General features: G+C 50.5%; 2 protein-coding genes across 3 annotated transcripts in view; both read left to right on the forward strand.

Annotated features, from left to right (window-relative positions):
- LSM12 (LSM12 homolog) overlaps nucleotides 1–9,278 on the forward strand; it is a 28,661-nt gene extending 19,383 nt beyond the window's left edge. The window contains exons 3-5 of the mRNA XM_004597320.3: nucleotides 5,505–5,614; nucleotides 6,809–6,935; nucleotides 7,646–9,278. Coding sequence (XP_004597377.1) covers nucleotides 5,505–5,614; nucleotides 6,809–6,935; nucleotides 7,646–7,738 — 330 coding nt within the window. The 3' untranslated portion in view covers nucleotides 7,739–9,278. The remainder of the gene's footprint in view (nucleotides 1–5,504; nucleotides 5,615–6,808; nucleotides 6,936–7,645) is intronic.
- A 12,176-nt stretch (nucleotides 9,279–21,454) lies between these two features.
- Nucleotides 21,455–24,120, forward strand: TMEM101 (transmembrane protein 101). 2 transcript variants are annotated; one of them, XM_058675479.1, is made up of 4 exons: nucleotides 21,459–21,640; nucleotides 21,927–22,107; nucleotides 22,798–22,944; nucleotides 23,370–24,119. In XM_058675479.1, the coding sequence occupies exons 1-4, from the start codon at nucleotides 21,504–21,506 to the stop codon at nucleotides 23,676–23,678; spliced, it is 774 nt and encodes a 257-aa protein (XP_058531462.1). In that variant the 5' UTR covers nucleotides 21,459–21,503; the 3' UTR covers nucleotides 23,679–24,119. The 2 variants fall into 2 exon arrangements, with proteins under 2 accessions (XP_058531463.1, XP_058531462.1); XM_058675480.1 differs by lacking the exon at nucleotides 22,798–22,944 and having other exon boundaries at nucleotides 21,455–21,640; nucleotides 23,370–24,120.
- The last annotated feature ends 27 nt before the right edge of the window (nucleotides 24,121–24,147 follow it).

Genomic DNA, 24,147 nt, shown 5'->3' on the forward strand with positions numbered 1-24,147 from the left:
ACATTGTTGGGTTCATTGCTCCAGGATTGAGAAAACCTTCCCCTCATCCATTGGCTGACCAAGTCTGCAGACTCAGACACTTGCTGCAAAGCTTGGCTACAAGAGTAGTCCAACCTGTTTTGCTTTCCATCCTGAGATGAGACACTCAGTGTTGTCTACTGGCCTGGATGAGCTACTGGCTGTCATGTCCCCTGTGTGTATCTGGGCATACAGTCCACTGCACAGTCATCAATAACTGAGGAGGCCCACTGCTGATACATGCATTCCAAGGTTGGAGCACGTATCTTCCCTGTGACTGGAGTTTGAGTCCCCCAAGAAATCTAACCTGGTGTGCCCTCAGACTTGACTCGTGTGTGCCAGCTAGTACAGGTTCAGGTGTGATCTGTCACCTGCACCAGCCAATGCAGCTGTCGGGTCAGTTCCACCTTCAGCCCCATCTCTCATATGAACTGATGGGTGCTACAGCCTAGTCAGGGTGACCTCCAATAACCCTTACCAGGCCTTCTTTAAAGCTCCAGCTTTTCTTTTTCAATTAATTTGGTTTTTGTTGTAAAGTCAGATATACAGAGAGGAAGATCTGCTGTCTGCCGATTCACTTCCCAAGCAGCTGCAATGGCCAGAGCTGAGCTGCTCCAAATCCATGAGCCTGAAGCTTCTTCTAGGTCTCCCAAGTGGGTGCAGAGTCCCAAGGCTTTGGGCTGTCCTCTACTGCTTTCCCAGACAACAAGCAGGAAGCTGGATGGGAAACGGGGCTGCCGGGATATGAACCGGTGCCCATATGGGATCCTGGCACATGCAAGGCAAAGACTTTAGCCACTAGGATACCATGCTGGGCCCCCTAAAAGTTACAGTTTGAAATCAGTGTCTAAACCCAGCCTGTGTCAACTGTTACTCATTCTGCCTGAACTAATTATTTTACTTTGTTTCTGAAAAAATTTCAAAAGTGGCTCCTTTCTCAGGCTTCTTTTCCTTTCACTTTAGCTTAATTTGTCAGTTCCATTCTTAAAAATTCTGTGTAGATGCCTGGTGTGCTGCACCAGCTTCTCTCCTTTCTTGACTTGGTAGTATTTGGGGAGGAGGGGTAGTATGTTTTTAAGGTACTGTGTATGTATCCATAACCCATTGGCTAGTAACTTGGGTGTTATGGGGAGCATGTTTGTCAGAGCTGGCCTTAAGGTATGGTTTGGATGTTCAGGGGGTAATTTTTCAGGGGGGTCTGCCCGTGAGTGCCTCATGGCTCCCTGCTTCTCAGGAGTTCTGTTGCCCTATAGTTTTTTCTGCTTTCCTGGGAGACTCCAGATTTTCTGAGGCATTGCTTGGAAGCAAGATTCGAGGAAAACTCCTTGTTGCCAGGGTTTTCTTGTTGCTTGAGTAAGTGTTGCTTGTTTTGCTTAAAATGTCAGCAATTCTCTTTGCATAAGAGCTGAGTGTGTTCAGACCACAAGGTCTTCTTGTTACAGTTTGGGCCTGGGTACTTGGAGTGCTGTAAATCTTATGATTTATTTATCTGCAAAATTGTAATCTGATGGGATCAGAAAAACAACCAGCCTTGAAAAGGTTACTTCCACACTGTGGCGGTGGGCATTGTCTGTGTCCTGGAGACCACAGTGTGGAAGGAGCTTGGCCTGGAATCCCTGGGATTTTGCCTTACTTTGTCTTACTTAGGTAGGCCAGAATGAGAGCTTGTGGAAATTGTCCTGTTGCCTCATGCATACAGAGGTTGCAGCTTGGCTAGTAGAGAACTGCTCACCTCCTTGTAACTTGATTGAAGACTTCCTTTTTTTTCTATAGTCATGCTGGAGCCTTAATGAGGTGCTTCATTCTGGCAACAAAGAATTTAGATACTTTGTATTTTTTTCCCAGGTAGAACTGTGTTCCAAGCTTATGGCTTGGAAGGGCACTAGTAAAGCAGAATAGAATGTTTCAAGGATTCCAGGCTTCTTGGAGCTTGCTGGAGGTATCATACCTCTTTAAGAAAAAACAAGCAGTGATTTTTATTTGAGATAAAAAGGGAGGTGGGAAGGGTGAGATTTTCCATCCACTGGAAAATTCACTCCCTAAACGACCAGAGTGGGGTTCATCTGAAGCAAGAAGCCAGGAGCTTCCTCTGGGTCTGCCATGTGAGTACAGTGGCTTAAGGACTTTGGTCATCCTCTGCTGCTTTTCTAGGCGATCAACAGGAAGCTGGATGGGAAGTGTAGCAGCTGGGACTGGAACTGACACCCATATGGGATGGCCAGCACAGCAGATGGATGCTTGGCCTGCTCCACCATAGCACTGGCCCTGTCATGCCTTGGTGTATATGGGGGTAGACTGCATTCACATGCGCATGGCTGCTTATCTGCAGATGTCATCATCATACCCTGATGTTGATGTGCATGGCTCTGGAATGTACCCTCGTCATTGAAGGTGCATTTTCTACCTTGTGTGGTAGTATTCTTTGTCTTTTGCTCAATAAGATGTGTGTTTCTGGGCCTGGTGCAATGGTTCAGTGGCTAAATTCTTGCTTTGCATGCGCCAGTATCCCATATGGGCACACTTCACAACCTGCCTACTCCATTTCCATCCAACTCTCTGCTTTTGGCCTGGGAAAGCAGCAGTGGTTTGCCCAAAGCCTTGGGACCCTGCAGCTGTGTGGGAGACCCAGAAGAAGCTCCTGGCTGGCTTCAAATCAGCTCAGCTCTAGCCATTGGGGTCACTTGAGGAGTGAACCAGTAGATGGAAGATCTTTCTCTGTGTCTCTCCTTCTTTCTGTGTATCTGCCTTTCCAATAAGAATAAATAGATCTTTTTTTTTTGGTAAGATTTATTTTATTTTCATTACGAAGTCAGATATACAGAGAGGAGGAGAGACAGAGAGTCAGAAAGATCTTCTGTCTGATGGTTCACTCCCCAAGTGACTGCAACGGCCGGTGCTGTGCCGATCCGAAGCCAGGATCCCAGAGTTCTTCCAGGTCTCCCACGCGGGTGCAGGGTCCCAAGGCTTTGGGCCATCCTCGACTGCTTTCCCAGGCCACAAGCAGGGAGCTGGATGGGAAGTGGAGCTGCCGGGGATATGAACTGGTGCCTATATTGGATCCCAGTGCATTCAAGACAAGGACTTTAGCTGCTAGGCCACGGCGCTGGGCCCTATAAGAATAAATAGATCTTTAAAAAAAATGATTCGTGGGCCCGGCGGCGTGGCTTAGCGGCTAAAGTCCTCGCCTTGAAAGCCCCGGGATCCCATATGGGCGCCGGTTCTAATCCCGGCAGCTCCACTTCCCATCCAGCTAGCTACCTGCTTGTGGCCTGGGAAAGCAGTTGAGGACGGCCCAATGCTTTGGGACACTGCACCCGCGTGGGAGACCCGGAAGAGGTTCCAGGTTCCCGGCTTCGGATCGGCGCGCATCGGCCCGTTGCGGCTCACTTGGGGAGTGAATCATCAGGGGGAAGATCTTCCTCTCTGTCTCTCCTCTGTATATATCTGGCTGTAATAAAATGAATAAATCTTTTTAAAAAAAAAAAATGATTCGTGCTTCTGGAATCTCTGGCAACCAGTGATGTGACCCAGCCCAACCCGGCCTGGCCCACACATATGCCAACAACTGCACTAGCCCCACCTGGCCTGGCCTTCCTTCAGCCCCAGCTCTTGTGCACTCTGGCGGGAGCTGCGACCTTGCAGGGGACTTCCCTAAGTTCCCCTGCTAGTCTTTCCCAGCCCGGATGTTATGCATGCATGTAGTGCTAAAGCTCTGTTTTGCATGGCTTGCCCTCAGTCCCAGCCTTTGTAAGTGCCAATGGGAGCTGCATTCTGCACCAGCCTGGCCTCCTCTCCAGCCCTGGCCCCCTGTGAGTGTAGCGGAGTTTAGTGTCCAACCTGGTTTAGTCCATCACCACCCCAGCTCTTATACAAACCTGAGGGTGCTGTGGTCCCATAGATGAGGGCCCACAAATTCCCTACAGAATTGTCCCCCAGATGTGGTTGTCTTGTGTTCCAGTGGGTGCTGGGACCTAGTCTAATGTGGCTCAGCCCCAGCCCCAACACTTGTGGGTGGGTACTGCAGCCTCAGTCAGCCAGGCATTGGATGATGCTGCTCAGCCCAGCTTAGGTCTCAGATATTTGTGGGTGCTTTGGCCTGACCCAGATGTGCCCTCTGATTTCCTTCCTCTAAACCACCCTGCCTCAGCTCCCTCACCTACCTAAGAGTGCAGTGGCCCTGTTTGTGAAAGCCCCCGGAAGTCATTCCTTCCCTATTAAACGTTCTCTCTGTGGCCCACACTCCAGAACGTCCCGAGACCCTTCCCTAGGCAGTTTGCACCCTCCTGCCCTGCCCAGCCCCATGAAGAGGCATGGTGTGCCTGGGGACCAGTGTGGCATGTCCCAACCCAGCATTCCTTTTTATTCCCAAGATTTTTTTTTTGAAAGGCAGATTTTCAGAGAGGAGAGGCAGAAACAGATCTTCCGTCCACTGTTTCACTCCTCAGATGGCCACAACAGCCAGAGCTGAGCTGATCTGAAGCCAGGAGCCTGAAGCTTCTTCTAGCTCTCACGCATGGGTTCAGGGATCCAAGGTCTTGGGCCATCTTTGGGCTGCTTTCCCAGGCCACAAGCAGGGAGCTGGATGAAAAGTGAAGCAGCTGGGACACACTGGCACCCGTATGGGTTGCTGGTACTCACAGGTTTTGGATTAGCCTGTTGAGCCACTGCATGGCCCTTCCCTTTTTCCCCATAGCTTTAAAAAAAATTGAAAATGCAACTATGCAGGCATATTTGGTATAGTTAATAGATTTGGCGTTAACTGTACCCAGAACACCTGGCAGCTATTTTCCCAGCATTCTAACACTTGCCTAGGTACAAGGCAACCTAGGCAGTTGCCTGCAGCTGGGGCCCTGCTTTTCCTAAGCAGCAGAACAAGGTCATCATCAGCTCAGAACTTGGAGCAAGGGATGGCAGATGTGATTAGATGCTCGTGTGAGTACACACAATGGTGCAGAGGAGAAAGGGTCTTGACAACTTTACCTTCTGTCTGCTAGGAGGTGCTGACAAGGCAGCTGCCAGGAACCCTTAGCTCTGCAATAGAAGCATAGGCGTTATTTTGTTTCTAACTGTCGCTTTTGGGTACCCAACTATCACTTTGCAACAAATAGTTCCTGTCACATTCTGTTGTGTCCTTCTGCTTAGCACTCAGCACCGCCTGAAGCTTTCTTGCTTGTGCTTATGTTTCCTTGTTTATAGACTGTCCTCCTAATCCCCATTCTGCTATCCCTAGCCTAGCATAATGAATACCCTACATGTGGTGGATGCTTGGTAAATACGGGAAGGGAGAAAGAGATAAGCCAGAGAGAGCAGTCACTCACTGTTAAAGGTACATTATGGGGTTTTCTGTTTGCTTCGCTCTTGAGCTCTAAGAAAATGGAAGCTTCCCTGCGTGGTCTTTCCTGGCCTTCTTTTCTCGTGTGAATCTTGCGGTTTGGGAAGGATGATGGTGAATGTTTTTCTGAATTTGTTTCTCTCCCCCATCCTAGCTTGCCAGCAAAGCACGGACAGAGAAGGAGGAGAAGCTGAGCCAGGCCTATGCAATCAGTGCTGGAGTCTCCCTAGAGGGCCAGCAGCTCTTCCAGACCATTCACAAGACGTGAGTTGGGGTGCAGGGATCCTTTTTCGGGGTGATGCTGTCTGACTGCACTGTCGTGATGGGTTACCTTACGGTCTGATCGGGGAAACTGGTGCTGTGTTAACAATGCCGGGCGCCAGAGATTGGGATGATTGTTAACTTCCTTTCTACACATGATAGCATAGTCATATTCGAGTGTCTTGTCTAGGCTTCAGTGCCTTGTTGGTGAATGTTACTTGTGGGTTTAAGTTATTCCTTAGAGTGCTTTTCAGACCTCGTGGTCAATAATTTAGCACTAATGATTCATTATTTAGTTGCTGTGCCTTTCTCTAAAAGCCGATGCAGCCAGAGCACTATCCCCAGTTACGCATTGGAATGCACACAGGGAGTTAGAGAGCAGAAGGCCGCCTCCTTCCCACCTCCTGAAAGACATTTAGTCACAGCAGAAGTCATTTGACTCTCCCTTAGCTTCCCTGGCTGCTGAAAAGCTGGAACATTTGACATTCCCACTCCCTCCTGCGGCCTTCTGTTACCCTATTTAATCACCCTGGGTCTGGCGCACAGATGGCAGCTGGCATCGGAGCTCTTAGAGGTTTGGTGTGTCTGAGCATTTTCAGGTATGTGAAGGAGCTCTAGCATCAGCTGTCCTGGGCTTCCCCGCGTGTGAACTAGGAAGTGTTTCCCTAGTCTGGCAAGTACCCAGTTGTCTGCTGATTGAGAGGATCCAATTTGAGGAGCAGCTGCCATCGTGGGTGTTGGGGAGCAGGGCACGGATCACAGAAAGACATGCTCATGGGCCAGCTCTGGGCGTTCGTGTGGCGCACAGGGCAGAATACTGCTGTGAGACAAACTGTGTGGTCTGCCAAACTGAAACATTTGCTGTGTGCCCCTAGATAGAAATCAGTAACCAGCCGCGGTCCAAGGCTCTGGCTCAGTGTCTCCCATGATCCGGACCTCCTTGTTCAGACCTGAATTTGCTTGGAAGTCTGCAATTACCATCACGTTTCTTAGGGTTCTCCAGGTTTCTGATGTTTTGGCGTCATGCTCTTGATAGCCTCAGAATACATGTGCATCTGTATCGTTTGTTGTAGCCAGCGGTGCCCAGGGGATGTTTCTTGTGTGGACTGCTAGCTTGTAGTTATTGGCTGCCAGGTTGATTGGGAACCTGGGTGGGGGAATACCCCCAGGAGTAATGTTTCACCTGCTATCTTCCAGCATTAAAGACTGTAAATGGCAAGAAAAGAACATTGTAGTCATGGAAGAAGTTGTTATTACACCCCCTTATCAAGTGGAAAACTGTAAAGGCAAAGAGGGAAGTGCACTGAGCCATGTACGCAAAATAGTAAGTAAAGGCGCTGGGAGCTGTGGGAGAGATGGGTCATTGTCCTCAGGATGTCAATCTGTAGTGCCTGCCAGGTCTCCTGAGACCTGAGCCTGAGGGGTCTGGGACCACTGTGTGGGTTGGAAAAGTATTGGACCCCATTGCCTTTGGGATCAGATGATCCCGTGATCCTGGGCCCAATGCCCTCCGACTCTTCCAGGCTGGGCTCTTGGCTTCAGGCTGCCTCCTGGTGGGGCGGGTCAGAATTAGTGGACTGCCTTCCATTGGTGTCTCTGATTCAGCGTAGCACCTGGCCTTCTGAATTGAGCTATGGTATTTGTAGAAATAGAACAAACGACAGCTATGATTTCTTCCTCCTTTGCAGAGCATTGAGAACCCAGCATCATGGGAGGGAAGTGCAGGGTGACTGTCCTTCCCAGGTTTTCATTCTGCTCGGTGGAAAGGGAGGAATATTTTGGGTCCTAGTCATCTCCCTTCATTTTATTTTATATTTTAATTTGCAGGCTCAGTTTCTAGTTAATTTTGGATGAAGTCTTTAAAAATGAGGCTGCCTACTTGTGGATGGGAGACCCATGGATACCAAGGGCGAAGGTGCTGCAGTAGGCTGAGGCCGGCAGCCAGGGCAGGGCTGTGGAAGCTTGCACCAGCTCTTTCAGGAGACTTGCTTGCCCGCCTCCTTCTCTGACTTTGGCCACCTTTATCTTTTTCAGGTTGAAAAACATTTTAGAGACGTGGAAAGCCAAAAGATCCTGCAGCGTTCACAAGCGCAGCAACCACAGAAGGAGGCTGCCCTGTCCTCCTGAGTCCCGGCGCACCAGGACTCTTCCAGCATCCAGCCCCGAGGCGCTGGGGGCTTCGGCAGAGGCAGGCCGGGGGAGGGAAGGGATTCTATATTTCCTGTTGGCTCCTGTTACCAGAGGGTCAGCGTTTCCAAATCTTAGACTTGAACAAACAAAACACCCAACAAAAAGAACAAGAGAGTAATTTAAACGTTGAATCATTACTTGACTAACAGACTTTGGTCCACCATGTCCTTTTCACAGCCCCCTTGTGGAACAGTCACCTTGTTAATTTTATTTTTGAGACTCCCTTTCCTGCGCTACCTTCTCACTCTGCGTCTCCTTTCCTAGGCTGTTCCTACCATTCTGTTTTTATAAGTGGCTACACTTGCCTTCTGAGTGATTGAAGGAAACTTTTACATCTTCCAGAATAAAAATAACAAGCTGACTGTGACTCTTTGAGACCAAAACAGTAAGCGGGTCTCACTTGAAAATTTCTTTTCTCCCCCGACCCCATCCCTCTTTTCAATTTTTTTTTTTTTTTTTTTTTTTTTTTTTTTTTTTTTTGCACAGGGCATGGCTTGGATTAGTTTTATTTTTCTTAACTTTAAATATATATATGAAAATATGTATTAAAATGTTCTCTAAATATTTTCTGCTTCTTGCAGGTCTCTTTTTACTAGATCATGGCCACTGTTCCCACCTCATCCCTCCGAAAATAAAAAATGTACTGCCCTCCCACCACTCACAGCCAGGCAGCCTGACCTTGACCTAGCTCACAGCAAGAATCTCCTGCAGCACTTTGTAGAGCCTGTGTGTGCCGCCGGGATTTGGCGTTGAGGGTTCCTGATGGCTCCTTAGTTTGACCTGTGTGTGTGGCAGTCTCACATCTGGCCCAGACCTCAGGACTCTCTCTGCCTCTTGTCTTACTTCATGGTACTGGAAGAACCTCCTTGCCACACTCTCCGGACGGGAGAGTGAGCCGAGCCGCCCTTGTCCTGTGCCTCTGCGGGAAGAACTCTGGCACGGCACAACTTAGTTCCTCCTCCTCAAGGGATGGGTTCCTTGTACAAGGAACCTGTTGTCCATCCCCCCTGACCTTTCTTTAAGTCTGGATCCAGAGCCACTAGCCCAGGAAGAGGCTTGAGTGACCTAGAGTTGATTTCCTCCTGCTCTTACGCCGCCCTCCCCCACCCCGCACCCCCCAAGTCTTACAAGCTGATGACAGTTTGTATGTGCTCAGCCAATGGGCAGAAAACCTAGGAAGAATTTTTGGACTTTAGCCCACCAGTTTGTCTGGTTTGACTAACCTGCTGAGAGCCAGAGCTGGCACTGTTGCCCCTGTGCCCCAAGGGCAGTGTCATGGGGCAGGACGTGCCACCCTGAACATCAGACACTGAGTTGGGTGGGGGTAATGCTCATGTGAGTGGCTAGAGCTTTGGGGCTGGAGTGGGGGTAACTGCTTTTTTTGGCCGTGATCTTTCCCCTTTCTTTTTTTTTCTTTTTTTTTTTTAAAGAATTAAATAAATTGATCAAAATTAAATAATTCAAGCCCTGCCTTCAATATGAAAAAAAATTTTTTTTAGTATTGTTTAGCAAAAACAATAAAACCCCAATTTTTTTAACCATCACTTATGTCTCAGGTTTGTGTGTGCTCCAGAGGCCCTGGAGGAAGGGTATCAGTGGGATGTGCATGGTTTGCCCTTTCTTGACCTTTCCCTTGATTTTCTCTGCTTCCTACTTTTCACCCTCACTTTCCAGCCTCAAGAATGCATTTGGAAATGTCTACAATGTTTGCACGTTATATAATCTGTAAAGGGGATTTGGGGTTCAGGGCGGTGTGTCAGCAGAATGTGGGGAGACAACGTCATAGGGACGCAAACTTAAGACCATGTGTCACCCAGCTGCTTGGAGATGCGAGTGATGGAATGTTGAGAAGTGAGCTTGTAGATCTATCTGTGCCTTTAAAACTGGTTTACAGGTGTGAAATACCTTGGAGACAGTAAAGGAAGAGGCTTTGTAGGATCTAGGAAGCCTGAGCTGGGATTACAGGAATCAGTGTCATCGCTGGTCAGAGCAGTGAGTTTGGGGGAGCGGCTGTGTCACATAGCCCGTATCTTCACTCTTCTCCCTGCAGTCCCTCTGTCTGCTGTCTGCACGGGCAGATGGATGCAGCTGGTTTGGATATGAAGCGCTTTGCATCCTTAGTTGTCATTTCTGAAATGAGAGGAGGTTGGAAATAGTGTATGAGGCAGCCTTTGGGGAGCAAACTTCGTAGACATCGGCCCCTTACTTTTCTTGGCGACTGTAGCATCATTTCACCCGCATGCGCCTTAGTGCTCCCAACTATGAATGTCTCCCAAGAGTGTGAAGGTTTAAGAAACCTGAAATGTGGCACGGCAGGGCGGTGCTGGCTTCTGAGGTGCAGTATTAAGACTGACTGGAATATCGCATCCTAGTCTGAGTACATGTGCTCACTCAGCAAAGTGCTGGCTTCACTCTGAAAGGCCTTGGTGATGACCCAGCCACCCATGGGGAAGACCCAGGCTGGAATGTTTGGTCTGTCATTGGATTGATCTGATCCAGCTCAGGGTCTGGCAGGCACCTGGGGGAGTGAGCCAATGGATAGAAGAAGTTGATCCAGAGGGTGTCTTTCTGCTTTTCAGATTAAATGAAAATAGTTTTTTCCCTAAGATTTATTTATCTTGGGCCTGGCGCAGTAGCCTAACGGCTAACGTCCTCACTTTGCATGTGTCAGGATGCCTTATAGGCACCGGTTCATATCCCAGGGGCCCCATTTCCCATCCAGCTCCCTGCTTGTTGCCTGGGAAAGCAGTCGAGGATGGCCCAAAGCCTTGGGACCCTGCCACCCGTATGGGAGACCTGAAGGGGGCTCCTGGCTCTTGGCTTCGGATCTGCTGAGCGTTAGCCATTGCAGCTGCTTGGGAAGTGAATCAGCAGATGGAAGATCTTCCTCTCTGTCTCTCCTCCTCTCTGTGTATCTGACTTTCCTATAAAAATAAAAAATACTGGGGCTGGCGGTGTGGCCTAGCGGCTAAAGTCCTCGCCTTGAAAGCCCCGGGATCCCATATGGATGCCGGTTCTAATCCTGGCAGCTCCACTTCCCATCCAGCTCCCTGCTTGTGGCCTGGGAAAGCAGTCGAAGACGGCCCAAAGCTTTGGGACCCTGCACCCACGTGGGAGACCGACCCGGAAGAGGTTCCTGGCTCCCGGCTTCGGATCGGCGCGCACCGGCCCATTGCGGCTCACTTGGGGAGTGAAACAGCAGATGGAAGATCTTCCTCTCTGTCTCTCCTCCTCTCTGTATATCCGGCTTTCCAATAATAATAATAAATCTTAAAATAAATCAATAAATAAATGAAAAATACTTATTTATTTTATTAGAAAGTCAGATTTACAGAGAGGAAACAGAAAGATGCTCTGTCTGTTGATTCACTCCCCGAATGGCTGCAATGGCTGGAAATGAGCTGATTTGAAGCCAGGAGTTTCTAAGTCTCCCATGCAGGTGCAGGGTTCCAAGGCTTTGGGCCATCCTCTGCTGAGCTCCCAGACCACAAGCAGGGAGCTAGAAGGGAAATGGAGCAGCTGGGACACAAACCTTCACCCTTACTGGATTCTGGCACATGCAAGTTGAGTATTTAGCCAGTTGACTTTAACAGCAGGCCCAAAATAAGGTACCTTGGGTGGGTGTTTGGTACACTGTTGCACTTGATGTGCTTGCACTCCATGTTGGAGTGACTGTGCTGAAGTCCCAGTTTTGCTTCCAGTTCCATCTGCTTATGCTGCATATGCTGGGAGGCAGCAGGTAGAGGCTCAACAACTTGAGTCCGTGTCAGCTGGTTTACATTCTGAGCGTTAGCTTGGCTGTTTCAGGCATTTGGGAAGTGAATGAGTACAGCAGATGTGTGCTCTTTCTGTCTCCCTCTTCCCACCTCTCTCTCTCTTTTTTTTTTCCTTCTATAAAGTGAATGTGGCAGGGCCTGGTGCGGTAGCCTAGTGGCTAAAGTCCTCACCTTGCACACACTGGGATCTCAAATGGGCACCAGTTTGTATTCTGGCTGCTCTATTTCCCGTCCAGCTCCCTGCTTGTGTCTTGGGAAAGCAGTCAAGGACGACCCAAAGTCTTGAGGCCCTGCACCTGTTGTGAAAGACCTAGAAGGTCCTGGCTGCTGGCTTCGGATCAGCTCAACTCAGCTCCAGCTGTTGTGGCTACTTGGGGAGTAAACCAGCAGATGGAAGGTCTTTCTCCTCTCTGTACGTCTTACTTTCTAATGAAATAAATAAATGATTTTTAAAAAAATTATAAAGTGGATGGGACACAAACTGGCATCCATGTGGGATGCCTTACCACAGCAGCTTTACCCTGCTCTGCCACCAGGCCAGTCCCATTGGATTATGTCACTGAGGTAATGGTTGTTACCTGAGAGCTACAAATCCATAGCTTAGTCTCACAGGGAACTCTGGCTCTTCTAGTAATGTATCCTCATTTTGTGTTACCCAGTGTCCGGCTGTTGAGACCAAACTGCAAGTTCTGAAATTCATCAGTAGAGTAAAAAGAAATTCAAGTTTGGACAAGGGCAAGGGATCAGCAGAGCACACAGAGGAAGGTGGGGCAGTATTGTGGCCTGACATGTCAGGCAAAGGCAGGGCCTGTGTGGCCAGTGTCCCCTTTCAGTGCTGGTTTGAGACCTGGCTACTCCAGTTCCCATCCAGCCCCCTGCTAATGCACCTGGGAAGGCAGTAGAGGAGGGTCCAAGGACTTGGACCTCTACGTCCGCATTGGAGACCTCCTGGCTTCTGGCTTCAGATCAGCCTTGCACCTGCTGTTGAAACTTCTGAGTGAACCTGCAGATGGAAACACTCTTTTTCTCTAATTCTTCCAAGTAAATAAATCTGGAAAAGGAGTGGTGGAGAAAAGTAAGTGGCTGTAGCCTGGCAAGAGTAGGGATCTGTCTCAAGTTTTTTAGGGTTAACTTACTCAGTAGCTGGAACTAAGTCCAGTTGGATTGGGGTTTGTTCCATTTTGTAGTAACTGTTGAAAAGCCCAAATTGGAATTAAATTTCTCAGCTGTCCGAGTGAGATGCAGCTAAGACATTCGCTTCTGTAATGACAGCTGACCTGTTGTCTTCCCTCATTAACCCATTAGTGCTCACTCCAGCAGAGTTGATTATAGGATCTATATTGAACCAACAAGTGATTAGATTTTTAATCTAGTCTGAATCATTTTATGCTGGTCTGTTTCCTAGCGTATAATTGTTGCTTGTACTTAAGGAGAGGAGCATGCTCTGCTGTGAAAGAGAATATTTGATATGGCCTTTGGGGTGTGATGGAAATTAGAATCTGAAGAACAGGTACCAGCTGAGTGTGTGTGTGATAGGTGCAGTTAGAACTAAGTGAAAGTGGGTAAGCTTTTGGGATATTCAGCAAAGGACAGGTTGCTGAAGCCTGGTGATTGAGGTGAAGGAAAAGCAGGCTGGGGCCCGATGGGTTTGTAGAGAATGTTCTCGGTGCCACAGGCAGCCCGAAGTTATCCATAGTTGATGAGTCTGGTCCGGTGGCGGTGGGCAGCGGTGGAGGCCACAAAGACCCTGTGTTTGGTGGCTGTTTGCAGTTGTCTATGTAAGAGGTGGTGGTGACAGGGACCTGAAGGCTCATAGGACTGGGTGGTGAGCTGGGTGTGAATGAGGGCAAGGTGATTCTAGGCAGGTGACAAACCGTGGTGGAGGCAGAGGCTTGTGGAGAAATCAGAAGTTGTGTTTACCATATTGTCTTGCATTGCAACACTGAAGAGCCCTTTGCAGATGGACAACCAACCAACAGGCCTGGAGGCAGAGGAGATGCGGTTAGCAGGTGACTTACTGGGTTGTGAACTCAGCTGGGGGAGGGGGTGTGGGTTTCCCCTGGTAGGAAGAGCCCTCCTCTTGAGAAGGAGCACCATTGCAGGTCAGCTTAGAAGGGAGGGGGCTTCCTGTCGAGTCTCTTAGTATAGTAAAGTGTCCTGGGAAATAGGATCAGATTGGTGAGTGCTTTTTGGAGATACTTGTTCATGAATTAGCAGGAAAAGAGGTCTTTTTTTCCGCCAAGGGGCCATTTGGATATTTATGCCATTTGTGGGCCAGATAGAAATGAGCAATTTTAAAATTAGCCTGCTATAGAGTTACTGAGTTTGGAGTCCTGCCTATGGTTGCCTTAGCAGATTTGTAGGCCTTATGTGGCTTGCAGACTGGACATTCCCCACCCCTGGCTTGGGGTGTGGCTTGGTGCCCTCGGTGTGACTGCCAGTGACTTCAGGGCAGATTCCGAAGGTGGGTGGTTGGGGACCACCAGCACAACAGGCTGATTCCCCTGTACTCAGAGGCCAGTTGAGCTGAGGCCATTTGCACAGGAGTGTGTTTTTGTTGTTGTTGTTGCTGTTTAAAGATTCATTTATTTGGGACTGGTGCCGTGGCCTAGCGGCTAAAGTCCTCGCCTTGAACCCACTGGGATCCCATATGGGCGCCGGTTCTAATCCTGGCAGCTCCACTTCCCATCCAGCTACCTGCTTGTGGCCTGGGAAAGCAGTTGAGGACGGCCCAATGCCTTGGGACCCTGCACCCGCTTGGGAAACCCAGAAGAAGTTCCTGGCTGCTCGCTTTGGATTGGCGCAGCACTGGCTGTTGTGGTCACTTGGAGAGTGAATCAATGGACGGAAGATCTTCCTCTCTGTCTCTCTTCCTATCTGTATATCTGACTTTGTAATGAAAATAAAATAGATCTTTAGAAAACAAACAGAAAAAAAGAAAAAAAAAAGATTAATTTATTTGGGCCTGACATGATGGCCTAGCGGCTTAATTCCTTACCTTGCACACCCCAGGATCCTATATGAGCGCCAATTCATATCCTTACAGCTCTGCTTCCCATCCAGCTCCCTGTTTGTGGCCTGGGAAAACAGTCAAAGACGGCCCAAAGCCTTGGGATTCTGCACCCGCGTGGGAGACCTGGAAGAAGCTCCTGGCTCCTGGCTTCAGATTGGATCAGCACTGGCCATTGTGGCCACTTGTGGAGTGAATCAGCAGATGGAAGATCTTCCTGTCTCTCCTCTTCTCTGTATATCTATCTTTCCAACAAAAATAAATAAATCCTTTTAAAATAAAAGATTCATTTATTTGATAGAGTTACATAGAAGGAAAGAGACAATTCTTCCATGTGCTGGTTCACTGCCCACATGGCCACAACAGGTGGCTTTGGGTTGGTTTGAAGCTAGGAACCAAGAACTTCACTGGGTCTTCCACACAGGTGCAGGGGCTGAAATAGTTGGTCCATCATTTGCTGCTTTCCAAGGTGCATAGGCAGTGGAGCAGCTGGAATTTGCCCGAATGGGATGCCAGCATCTTGACTTGCTACATCACAATGCCAGTGCTGTAAGGGGATGATTCTAATAATAGAACCCATAACTCCCACAAAAAGATACTATCATTAAATCCACTTCAACTTTAGCAAGAGGAGTCTTTTTTTGCAAGTACCAATGTGTGCATACAGCCAGGACACACAGCCACATAACTCAGAAGCCAAGGTGCACATCCTGTGCAGATACGGGAGGCCAAGTGGATCAGGGGCAATAGGGGCAGCCCAGATTTCCCAGTCCTTACAATGCCAGGAGTCATAACCTTGCAGACTGCCTCTACTGGAACTGCTGCACTGTTGGGGAGTACAGGCCTGCAAGAAGCATGTGTGACAGCTGCACTGTGCCCCTTGGTCCCAGGACTCCTAGACCCCTGGAACCTTTTTGTGCAGTGCCTGTGTTGCCATAGGGATGAGTGCAGCTTGTGAGAGTGACATTGGGCAGACACATAGGTATTGGCTGAGCTTAACATGAGCAGCAAGATCTGTCCAGTCTCTGCACAGAAACAGCTGCTGGACCAAATCTTATTCCAGCTTGTATATGTAGATCTTAAATCAATAAAAACATATATATATATAGAGAGAGAGAAAGAGACAGAGAATTCCTTACTGCAAGTTTACTACCCAAGTGCCCACATTAGCCAGGACTGTATTGAACTGAATCTGAAAGCCGAGAACTGTCTAGGTCTACATGGGTGACAGGTGCTTGGACCAGTACCAGTACCTCGCCAGGTTTGCGTTAGTGGACAGCTGGAGGGGAGCTGGACCCAGGTGTTGAACTCCCATGTGGGCTGTGGGCAGTTTAGCCACTAGGCTAAATGCCTATATGTTAAGTACGGTATTTGAAGTTAACTAGTCCACCCTGTTAAGAGCTTTAGAAGTCTGGGGCCCGCAGTTTTTGTTTTGCAGTGCTGGGATCCCATATGGTTGCTGGTTTGTGTTCTAGCTGTTCAATTTCCCATCCAGCTCCCTGCTTGTGGCCTGTGAAGGCAGTGAAGGGATGGCCCAAAGCCGTGGGACCCAGCACACCCACATGGGAGACCTGGAAGAACTTCCTGGCCAATGGATAGAAGATCTTTGTCTTTCCTTTATAAATCTGCCTTTCCACTGAAAATAAATACATCTTTAAGAAATTTAAAAATCTTGATTCTATGGCATAGCATAGTTTTCCATCTAAATGTTGTATTCTGGTTTTGAGGAACTATCTTCTCATTTTCATATTATCCTAAGGGACATCATGAGAGATGTGGGTGACATCCAGGTGCTTGTCAGAGCCATCTGGTAACCCTCATCACAAGAAATGCCAGTGTGTGTGTGTCACTCATTTTTAGTGAACTTATCTGGGCATCTGGTAGTCAGTGAGTTTGCAGTAACTGCTCAGACCTGTCCTGTGAACCTGCCTGGGATTGTTTCACTTGTTGCACTTAACTTGCATGCCTGGAACTGGCAGTTGAGCTCCAGGTTCTGTAGTCTTGTGCCTGTAAATTTTTTTTTTTTAAGATATATTTTTGGGCCCGGTGGCATGGCCTAGCGGCTAAAGTCCAGGCTAAGTTCCGTCCACTGATTCACTCCCCAAGTGACCACAATGGCCGGTGCTATGCTGATCCGAAGCCAGAGGCCAGGAACTCGCGCCAGGTCTCCCACGCATGTGCAGGGTCCCAAAGCTTTGGGCCGTCCTCGACTGTTTTCCCAGGCCACAAGCAGGGAGCTGGATGGGATTAGACCCGGCGCCCATATGGGATCCCAGTGGGTTCAAGGCAAGGACTTTAGCCGCTAGGCCATGATGCCGGGCCCAGCCAGGGCTCTTTTTGTTTCGATGACCTCTTTGTTATCCATGCCTTTGCTTTGCTATAGTAGACCCTCTTCTGAGGGCCATTTTGGATGTGAGGCTTGTGGCACAGTGAGTTAAGGTGCTGCTTGTGTTGCCAACATCCCACCTCTGAGTTCTAAACTTGTTCAAGTCCTGGCTACTCCACTTCCCACCCAGTTTCCTTCTCATGCACCTGGGAATGCAGCAAAAGATGGGCTGAAAGCATAGGCCCCTGCCATCCACATAGTAAACCCAGATCAAGTTGCTGGTTCTTAGCTTCAGCCTGGAGCCAGCCCTGGCTTTGCAGCCGTTTTTTCAAGTCCTCGACTGCTTTCCCAGGCCACAAGCAGGTAGCTGGATGGGAAGTGGAGCTGCCAGGATTAGAACTGGCATCCATATGGGATCCCAGGCATGCAAGGCAAAGACTTTAACCACTACGCTATTGCACCAGGCCCTGGGCCATCCTTGACTGCTTTCCCAGGCACAAGGAGGGAGCTAGAATGGAAGTAGAGCAGCTGGGACTCAAACTGGCACCCATATGGGATCCTGGTGCATGCAACTCAAGGATTTTAGCCACTAGGCTACCACACCAGGTGGTGAGGATTTAGCCTTGCACCATTGCACTGGGAACTTGTGACTGGGAGTCAGTACCCCATTTGTTGGGGGAGAGTTGCTTAGTGGTTAGCACACCTTGTTCCAGATTGGCCCAGGTTGTGTCAGATTTCACCTCTGGCCCTCAGTAGCTGTGTGAGCTGGAGATTTCACCAGCCTTGCCAGGTATCGTGCAGCTCTGTGAAGTATGAATCCCATCCTCAGTTGAGGGACGGGTAAGACCTTTAGTGAAATCCCTGCCTCTTAGTAACTCATTTCCCCATGGTCTGTGCGCTGGAACTGGTTGGACAAGTAACACACTATGCAGTGGCTTGTTTGGGCTTTGGGGGCAGAGCAGAGGTGATGATGGGCATAAAAACCAGTCTTTTTCCAGGAGCTGCCAGGTGCTCCTCAACAAACAGGGTAGGGTGTGCTAGCCTTTGGCCTCCAGATAGCACACCCTTCCTGTGTACCCGGAAGAGACCAGCAGGTCAGTGCTAAACAGTGTTGCGACACTGCCCCCTGAGTAAGCCCCATCAGCCCTCAGGCTCTGCCCTGGCGAGAGCAAAATGTGGGTCTTCAGGAGCTAAAGTGGACAGAGATGGGGGACATGTGCTCTGTGCAAGGCTACCAGGCTTTTCTCAGCCTGCCCTCATCCCATGCTCAGGGCTGTGGGTCCCCTGGGAGCTGGGCTCCACTGCTTGTAACCAGGAGCTCCAGCAAGGGTTCGTCCAGCAGGACACCAGTCCCCTGGTTCTTCCCGCTGCCAGTCAGGGCTGGACTGCGTGTGACCAGCCTGAGTGGGGTAAGCAGACCAGCCCAGGGTTGACTGCAGGCACTGCAGATATTGCTACATGAAGTTCCCGCTCCAAGAAAAATGTGAGGGTCAGGAGAAGACAAGGTTGCTTGTGGGACCTGGGGGAAAGGGAGCAGTGGGTAGTAGTGGCAAACAAGGAGAGTCGGGATAGTGTGTGCTTGGATTTCTCATCCCTGGCCCCCCGGCCCAGCACAGGAGACAAGGCACAAATGTCTCTACACTGTGAGTGCCTGATGCCTGTCTCCTTGCTCACGTAGCCACAGCCATAGCAGCTGCAAGGCTTTTCTCGGGAATCTGGCGGCAGCATGCCCATCCCAGTGCCCGTCTGCCTGAGCACAGTGTTGTGGGCAGTGGAGCTCTGCCTGCTCAGCTTCCCTTCTGGGATCTCAGGCGGAGTCTGGCTTATGATAACAACCACCTGCTGCTTTCTTCCTCTGTTTGCTGGCTGGCTACTGCTGCTCTTGCCACATCTGGTGGATTCTGGCTGGTGGGGTTCGGAAAGCCATGTTTCCCATGGCAGCTGGACCTTAGCCTCAACCAGCTGGCTGGCTTGTCCTGGGACATCCATGCCACCCTAGCTGTGCTCCACCTGTACCTCTCCCAACCTGCTAGCCTGCTTGGAACCTTGCAGCCTGGAGAACCATGAGCAGCTCAACCTGAGCCACTGCCAGTTGCCCGAGCTGGATGCAAGTGAGCAGGTGGGCTCAGGGGCCTCTTCAGCCTACACCAGCCAAGCTGGTGGGGATCTGGGTGCAGCTGGTCAGTGATGCCACCATGCCAGAGTAGCAAATCCTCCCTCTAACTAGGAACAGGAGACTGAGGTGTTTGTGGCCCCCGTGAGCACTGGACATCCTGGTCACCGTGGCTTTGGCGGATCCGTGGGGAAGTGACGGTTGCTGTGGACAGAGCTACAGGTGGACAGAGTAGGACAGATTGCCCACTGCCTAGCCACCATGCCAGCATCTCTCCCAACTCTATCCTAACCTCATGGCCATTGCAGGAGAAAGCAGAGGTTGAAAGGGACTTTAGAGGAACTAGGGAGACCAAGTAGCAACAGAAGCTGCCTTAGTCCTAAACTCTCTTGTGCCTGTCCCTGGGCTCTGCAGATGAGGCCATCATTGACCACTATGTGGGGATGGCCCAGAAGGGCTTCTCGCACTGTCTCACCTGTGGTTCTTCAGCACTTAGGGTTGTGCTTTTTGTCCATTTGAACCAGGGCTGGGTAAGGACATGAAAAATAAAACCAACTTAAAAGTGGATTTTGGGCCCGGCGCCATAGCCTAGAGGCTGAAGTCCTCGCCTTGAGCGTGCCAGGATCCCATATGGGCGCCGGTTCTAATCCCGGCAGCTCCACTTCCCATCCAGCTCCCTGCTTGTGGCCTGGGAAAGCAGTTGAGGACGGCCCAATGCATTGGGACCCTGCACCCGCGTGGGAGACCCGGAAGAGGTTCCTGGTTCCCGGCTTCGGATCGGCGCGCATAGGCCCATTGCGGCTCACTTGGGAGTGAATCATTGGACGGAAGATCTTCCTCTCTGTCTCTCCTCCTCTGTGTATATCTGGCTGTAATAAAATGAATAAATTTAAAAAAAAAATAATAAAAAATAAAAGTGGATTCTGTGCTACAGTGAAAAAAAATTGCTTATCACTGATGAGAAGTAGGCAAAATTAACTTATCCTTCGATCCATTGCCCTTACCTACTGATCTTCCCACCCACGCGTACACTGCAGAAACGCTACTCCAGAGCCCAGTGCAATGGCTCAATGGCTAAATCCTCACTCGGCTGGCACCAGTTTGTGTCTCAGCTGCTCCACTTCCCTTCCAATGCCCTGCTTGTGACCTGCAAAAGCAATGCATGGCCCCAAAGCTTTCGGACCCTGCAGATCCTGGCTTCAGAAAGGCTCAGCTCCATCCATTGCCACCATTTGGGGAGTGACCCTGCAGATGGAAGATTTTTATGTAGCTCCTCTATAAATTTGATCAATAAAGAAATCATTTATTATTTTTTAAAATATTTATTGGAATACCATTTACAGAGACAAGGATATATAAGAGAAAGATCTTCCATCTGCTAGTTTGTTCCCCAAGTGGTCAAATGGCCAAAGCCAGGACCTTTGGGGTCTCCCACGCGGGTACAGAGTCCCAAGGGTTTGGCCCGCCTTCCTCTGCTTTCCCAGGCCACAAGCAGGGAGCTGCATGGGACGTGGAGCAGCCAGGACATGAACTGGCACCCATGTGGGATCCTGGCACATGTAAGGCAAAGGCTTTAAACACTAGGCTATCGCACCGGGCCCTAAAAACAATTTTTTAATTGTTTATATTGCATTATGTGACACAGTTTTTTTTTTTTTTTTTTTATATTACAAAGTTTCCAAGTGAGCCGAAGCCGGGAACCAGGGAACCAGGAGCCTCTTCCGGGTCTCCCACGCATGTGCAGGGTCCCAAAGCTTTGGGCTGTCCTCAACTGCTTTCCCAGGCCACAAGAAGGGAGCTGGATGGGCAGTGGAGCTGCCGGGATTAGAACTGACGCCCAAATTGGATCCCAGGGCGTTCAAGGCGAGGACTTTCGCCGCTAGGCCACGCCGCCGGGCCCTTGACACAGTTTTAAAGGCACTGGGATTCCCCCCACCCCTCCCCCATGGTGGATTCCTCCACCTTGTTGCATTACCACAGTTCAAATTCAGTTGAGATTCTTTTATTGCAAGCATCTACCAAGCATAAAGTCCAGCATCTTATTGTCCAGATACGTTCAAATGAGACTGTACAATTAATTTAACACGAATTCTATGCTGTTTGATGTCGCTATTCGCATTTAACAAGTCGGACCATCCGCCCCAAGTCACATGGCTGTAGTTGAGAGCTCGGGTCTGTCTGATTTCAAGATTTAGTTTGTTCCAACACAAGTTCCAGTCCAAGAGTTCTGATGTCCTGACCCCCACTGTTCCTCTAGTCTGCTTTTCCATTCCGTTTTGGTACAAAAGAGAGGCCTGGACGTCCCAAGGCCAGAAAGAAAGCAGCAAGGACATTCTTCTAATCCCCGGTACTAGAGTGCCGGGAACACTGCTCCCATACGGAGGGAGAAGAAAGCCGGGAGGTCCGGAAGTTGCGTTCTTAGCACCGCCCCGGCCTACTGAGAGGAATGAGGCTGCAGCGCACTGCCCTTTCTCAAGATGGCGTCGAAGATAGGTTCAAGACGATGGATGCTGCAGCTGATCATGCAGTTGGGTTCGGTGCTGCTCACACGCTGCCCCTTTTGGGGCTGCTTCAGTCAGCTCATGCTGTACGCCGAGAGGGCCGAGGCGCGCCGGTGAGCGGGCTCACTCAGCGCCTGACACGGTGGGGGGCGGAGCGGCCAGTCTCGGCAACTGGGGTGATGTGGGGAAGCAGTTGGTGTCCAAAAGTTGGACGTGGCCCTCGGACTTGACGGGAGGGACTCTGGTCTGAGCTTCGGGCCGGTGTCTGGCGTCGCATTCCTCGCCGTGAGCGGAGACCCCAGTTGGGGGTAGTGGTGGAGCGTGCCGGCACTCAGGGGGTCGCCAGGGTCTGGACCCCCGGTCATCCTGCCCTCGTTGCTTTTCCACTGCCACTCGCAGGAAGCCAGATATCCCGGTGCCCTACCTGTACTTCGACATGGGGGCCGCCGTGCTGTGTGCCAGCTTCATGTCCTTCGGAGTGAAACGTCGGTGGTTCGCCCTGGGGGCAGCACTCCAGCTGGCTGTTAGCACCTACGCCGCCTACATGGGCGGCTACGTCCACTACGGGGACTGGCTGAAGGTGAGCGCCTCCGGTGGTGGCAGCAGAGGTCCCTCTTGGGGTAGCTGGTGGGTGAGGCTCGGTGCTGACGAGGTGTGCTGCCCGTGAGGCAGCACCCACAGACTTGTGGAGAGGGATTAGAGGGGCGACGTGGAAACAAACTTCCCCAAAGTCATAGCACAGTTGGCGTATTGGGAGGACCAGAGACAAGGGCACCGGGTCCCCGGCATCCTTTAAACAATCGCTTTAGTAATAATCCCAGACTTACAGGACAAAAGGGACTTGGGGAATACCTGATCCAGCCACCCGATTTTAGGAAATAATCTATACATACCATTTGAGTCTGTAAAAGCTAGAAAGTTGTGCCAGGCACTTTAGGCTCAGGGGTGAGGTTGCATAGAGGCACTGCCCTCAGGTAGGGGACCACGCAGGTAGGCAAGCAGCTGCAAGACTGTGTTTTAATTGAGTGGCTTCTGTGCTCTCTCAAGGTGCCCGGGAGGTATGGAGGAGGACAGGGTGTTCCATCTGAGCCCCCCCCCCCCAATTCCTTTCTGTGAGGCCCATGGACATGTTTCCTAACCCCTTTGGGTCTCAGTTTTGACATCTGTTTTTTTTTTTTTTTTTTAAATTATGTAACTCTTGGGTACCCGCCCATTGTGCTTGGAGACAGTACGAGGGTTTGCTGACCGGGGTCCCCTTGCCCCAACCCAGGTCCGTATGTACTCTCGCACAGTTGCCATCATCGGTGGCTTTCTCGTGCTGGCCAGTGGCGCCGGGGAGCTGTACCGGCAGAAACCCCGCAGCCGCTCCCTGCAATCAACCGGCCAGGTGTTCTTGGGCATCTACCTCATCTGTGTGGTAGGTCAGGGGGCTGCGGGTGGGAGATGTCTGGATGGAAGTGAACTGTGGGCCCAGGCTGCTGGCCTGGCTCCTGAAAACTGCTCTGGCTGGCAGACCTGGGGAGAGGTTCTGCTTCCAAAATAATGGCCCACATGTGTGGGAGAAGTTCAGTTCTTTTTTTTTTTTGTATTTCCCCCCCCCCCCCCGAAAAGTTCAGTTCTGCCCTCATGCTAGGGAGGCCCTGGTGGGTAGAGACATGGGCGGTTTTGGGGTGCCATGTCCCCCTCGCATTCTGTGTGGGCTTCCATGGGGAGCCGCAGTCTGACTGTGGAAGCCGCAGTCTGACTGTGGAAGTGTGCTTCCTCACTGCCCCAGCTTCCTGGGGCTCTGTCATCACTGTGCAGGAGCATGGGGGTCTCAGTGGATGGTATGTCTGTCTGCAGGCCTACTCGCTGCAGCACAGCAAGGAGGACCGCCTGGCCTACCTAAACCACCTTCCGGGAGGCGAGCTGACTGTCCAGCTGCTCTTCGTGCTGTATGGCGTCCTGGCCCTGGCCTTCCTGTCAGGCTACTACGTGACCCTGGCTGCCCAGATCCTCGCTGTCCTGCTGCCCCCAGTCATGCTGCTCATCGATGGCAATGTGACCTACTGGCACAATACACGACGTGTTGAGTTCTGGAACCAGATGAAGCTCCTGGGGGAGAGCGTGGGCATCTTTGGGACAGCCGTTATCCTGGCCACTGATGGCTGAGTTCCGCAGCAGGCAGGGGCGGAGGGAGAGACTGGTGGTACAGGCAGCCGCTGAGGGCCACCCTCCCTCTCTGCCAGCCAGCCCAGTTGCTTGTTTATGCTTTTTGGTCTGTTCGATCCCTGCTCCCTGGCTCCCCTGCCTTTACTTTTTGCACTGTGAGGCACGTCTCTTCTCCCAGTTCCTGGGCTTGGCCCTAGTGAGAGTGGCAGCCAAGACGTTTTAATGGCTCACAGGGTTTGTTCCTGTTAAGAGAGCTGACAGCCCCTGGGAGGGGAGTCAGGCTGGGGTAGGGGTGCAGCTGCTGAAAGCGGGGAAACGGGATGGAAGCTAGAGATCCGAAAGGAGCAAATGTGAAAAATGTTTGTGGGAAGCTGACAGATGCCCCCTGGCCCTGCTGTGCTTTTTAGAGTTGAGAGAAAGAGAGAGAGAGAGAGAGAATGAATGTGTGTGTGTGTGCTGACACAGGTGT

The sequence above is a fragment of the Ochotona princeps genome, chromosome 17, assembly GCF_030435755.1.
Source record: "Ochotona princeps isolate mOchPri1 chromosome 17, mOchPri1.hap1, whole genome shotgun sequence".
Lineage (NCBI taxonomy): Eukaryota > Metazoa > Chordata > Mammalia > Lagomorpha > Ochotonidae > Ochotona > Ochotona princeps.

Bases quoted from the DNA above. Each gene is read 5' to 3' on its own strand.
- TMEM101 (XM_058675479.1), top strand. From the start codon at position 21,504: ATGGCGTCGAAGATAGGTTCAAGACGATGGATGCTGCAGCTGATCATG. The intron at 21,641-21,926 runs GTGAGCGGGCTC...TGCCACTCGCAG, and splicing joins GAGAGGGCCGAGGCGCGCCG to GAAGCCAGATATCCCGGTGC. The intron at 22,945-23,369 runs GTAGGTCAGGGG...GTCTGTCTGCAG, and splicing joins GCATCTACCTCATCTGTGTG to GCCTACTCGCTGCAGCACAG.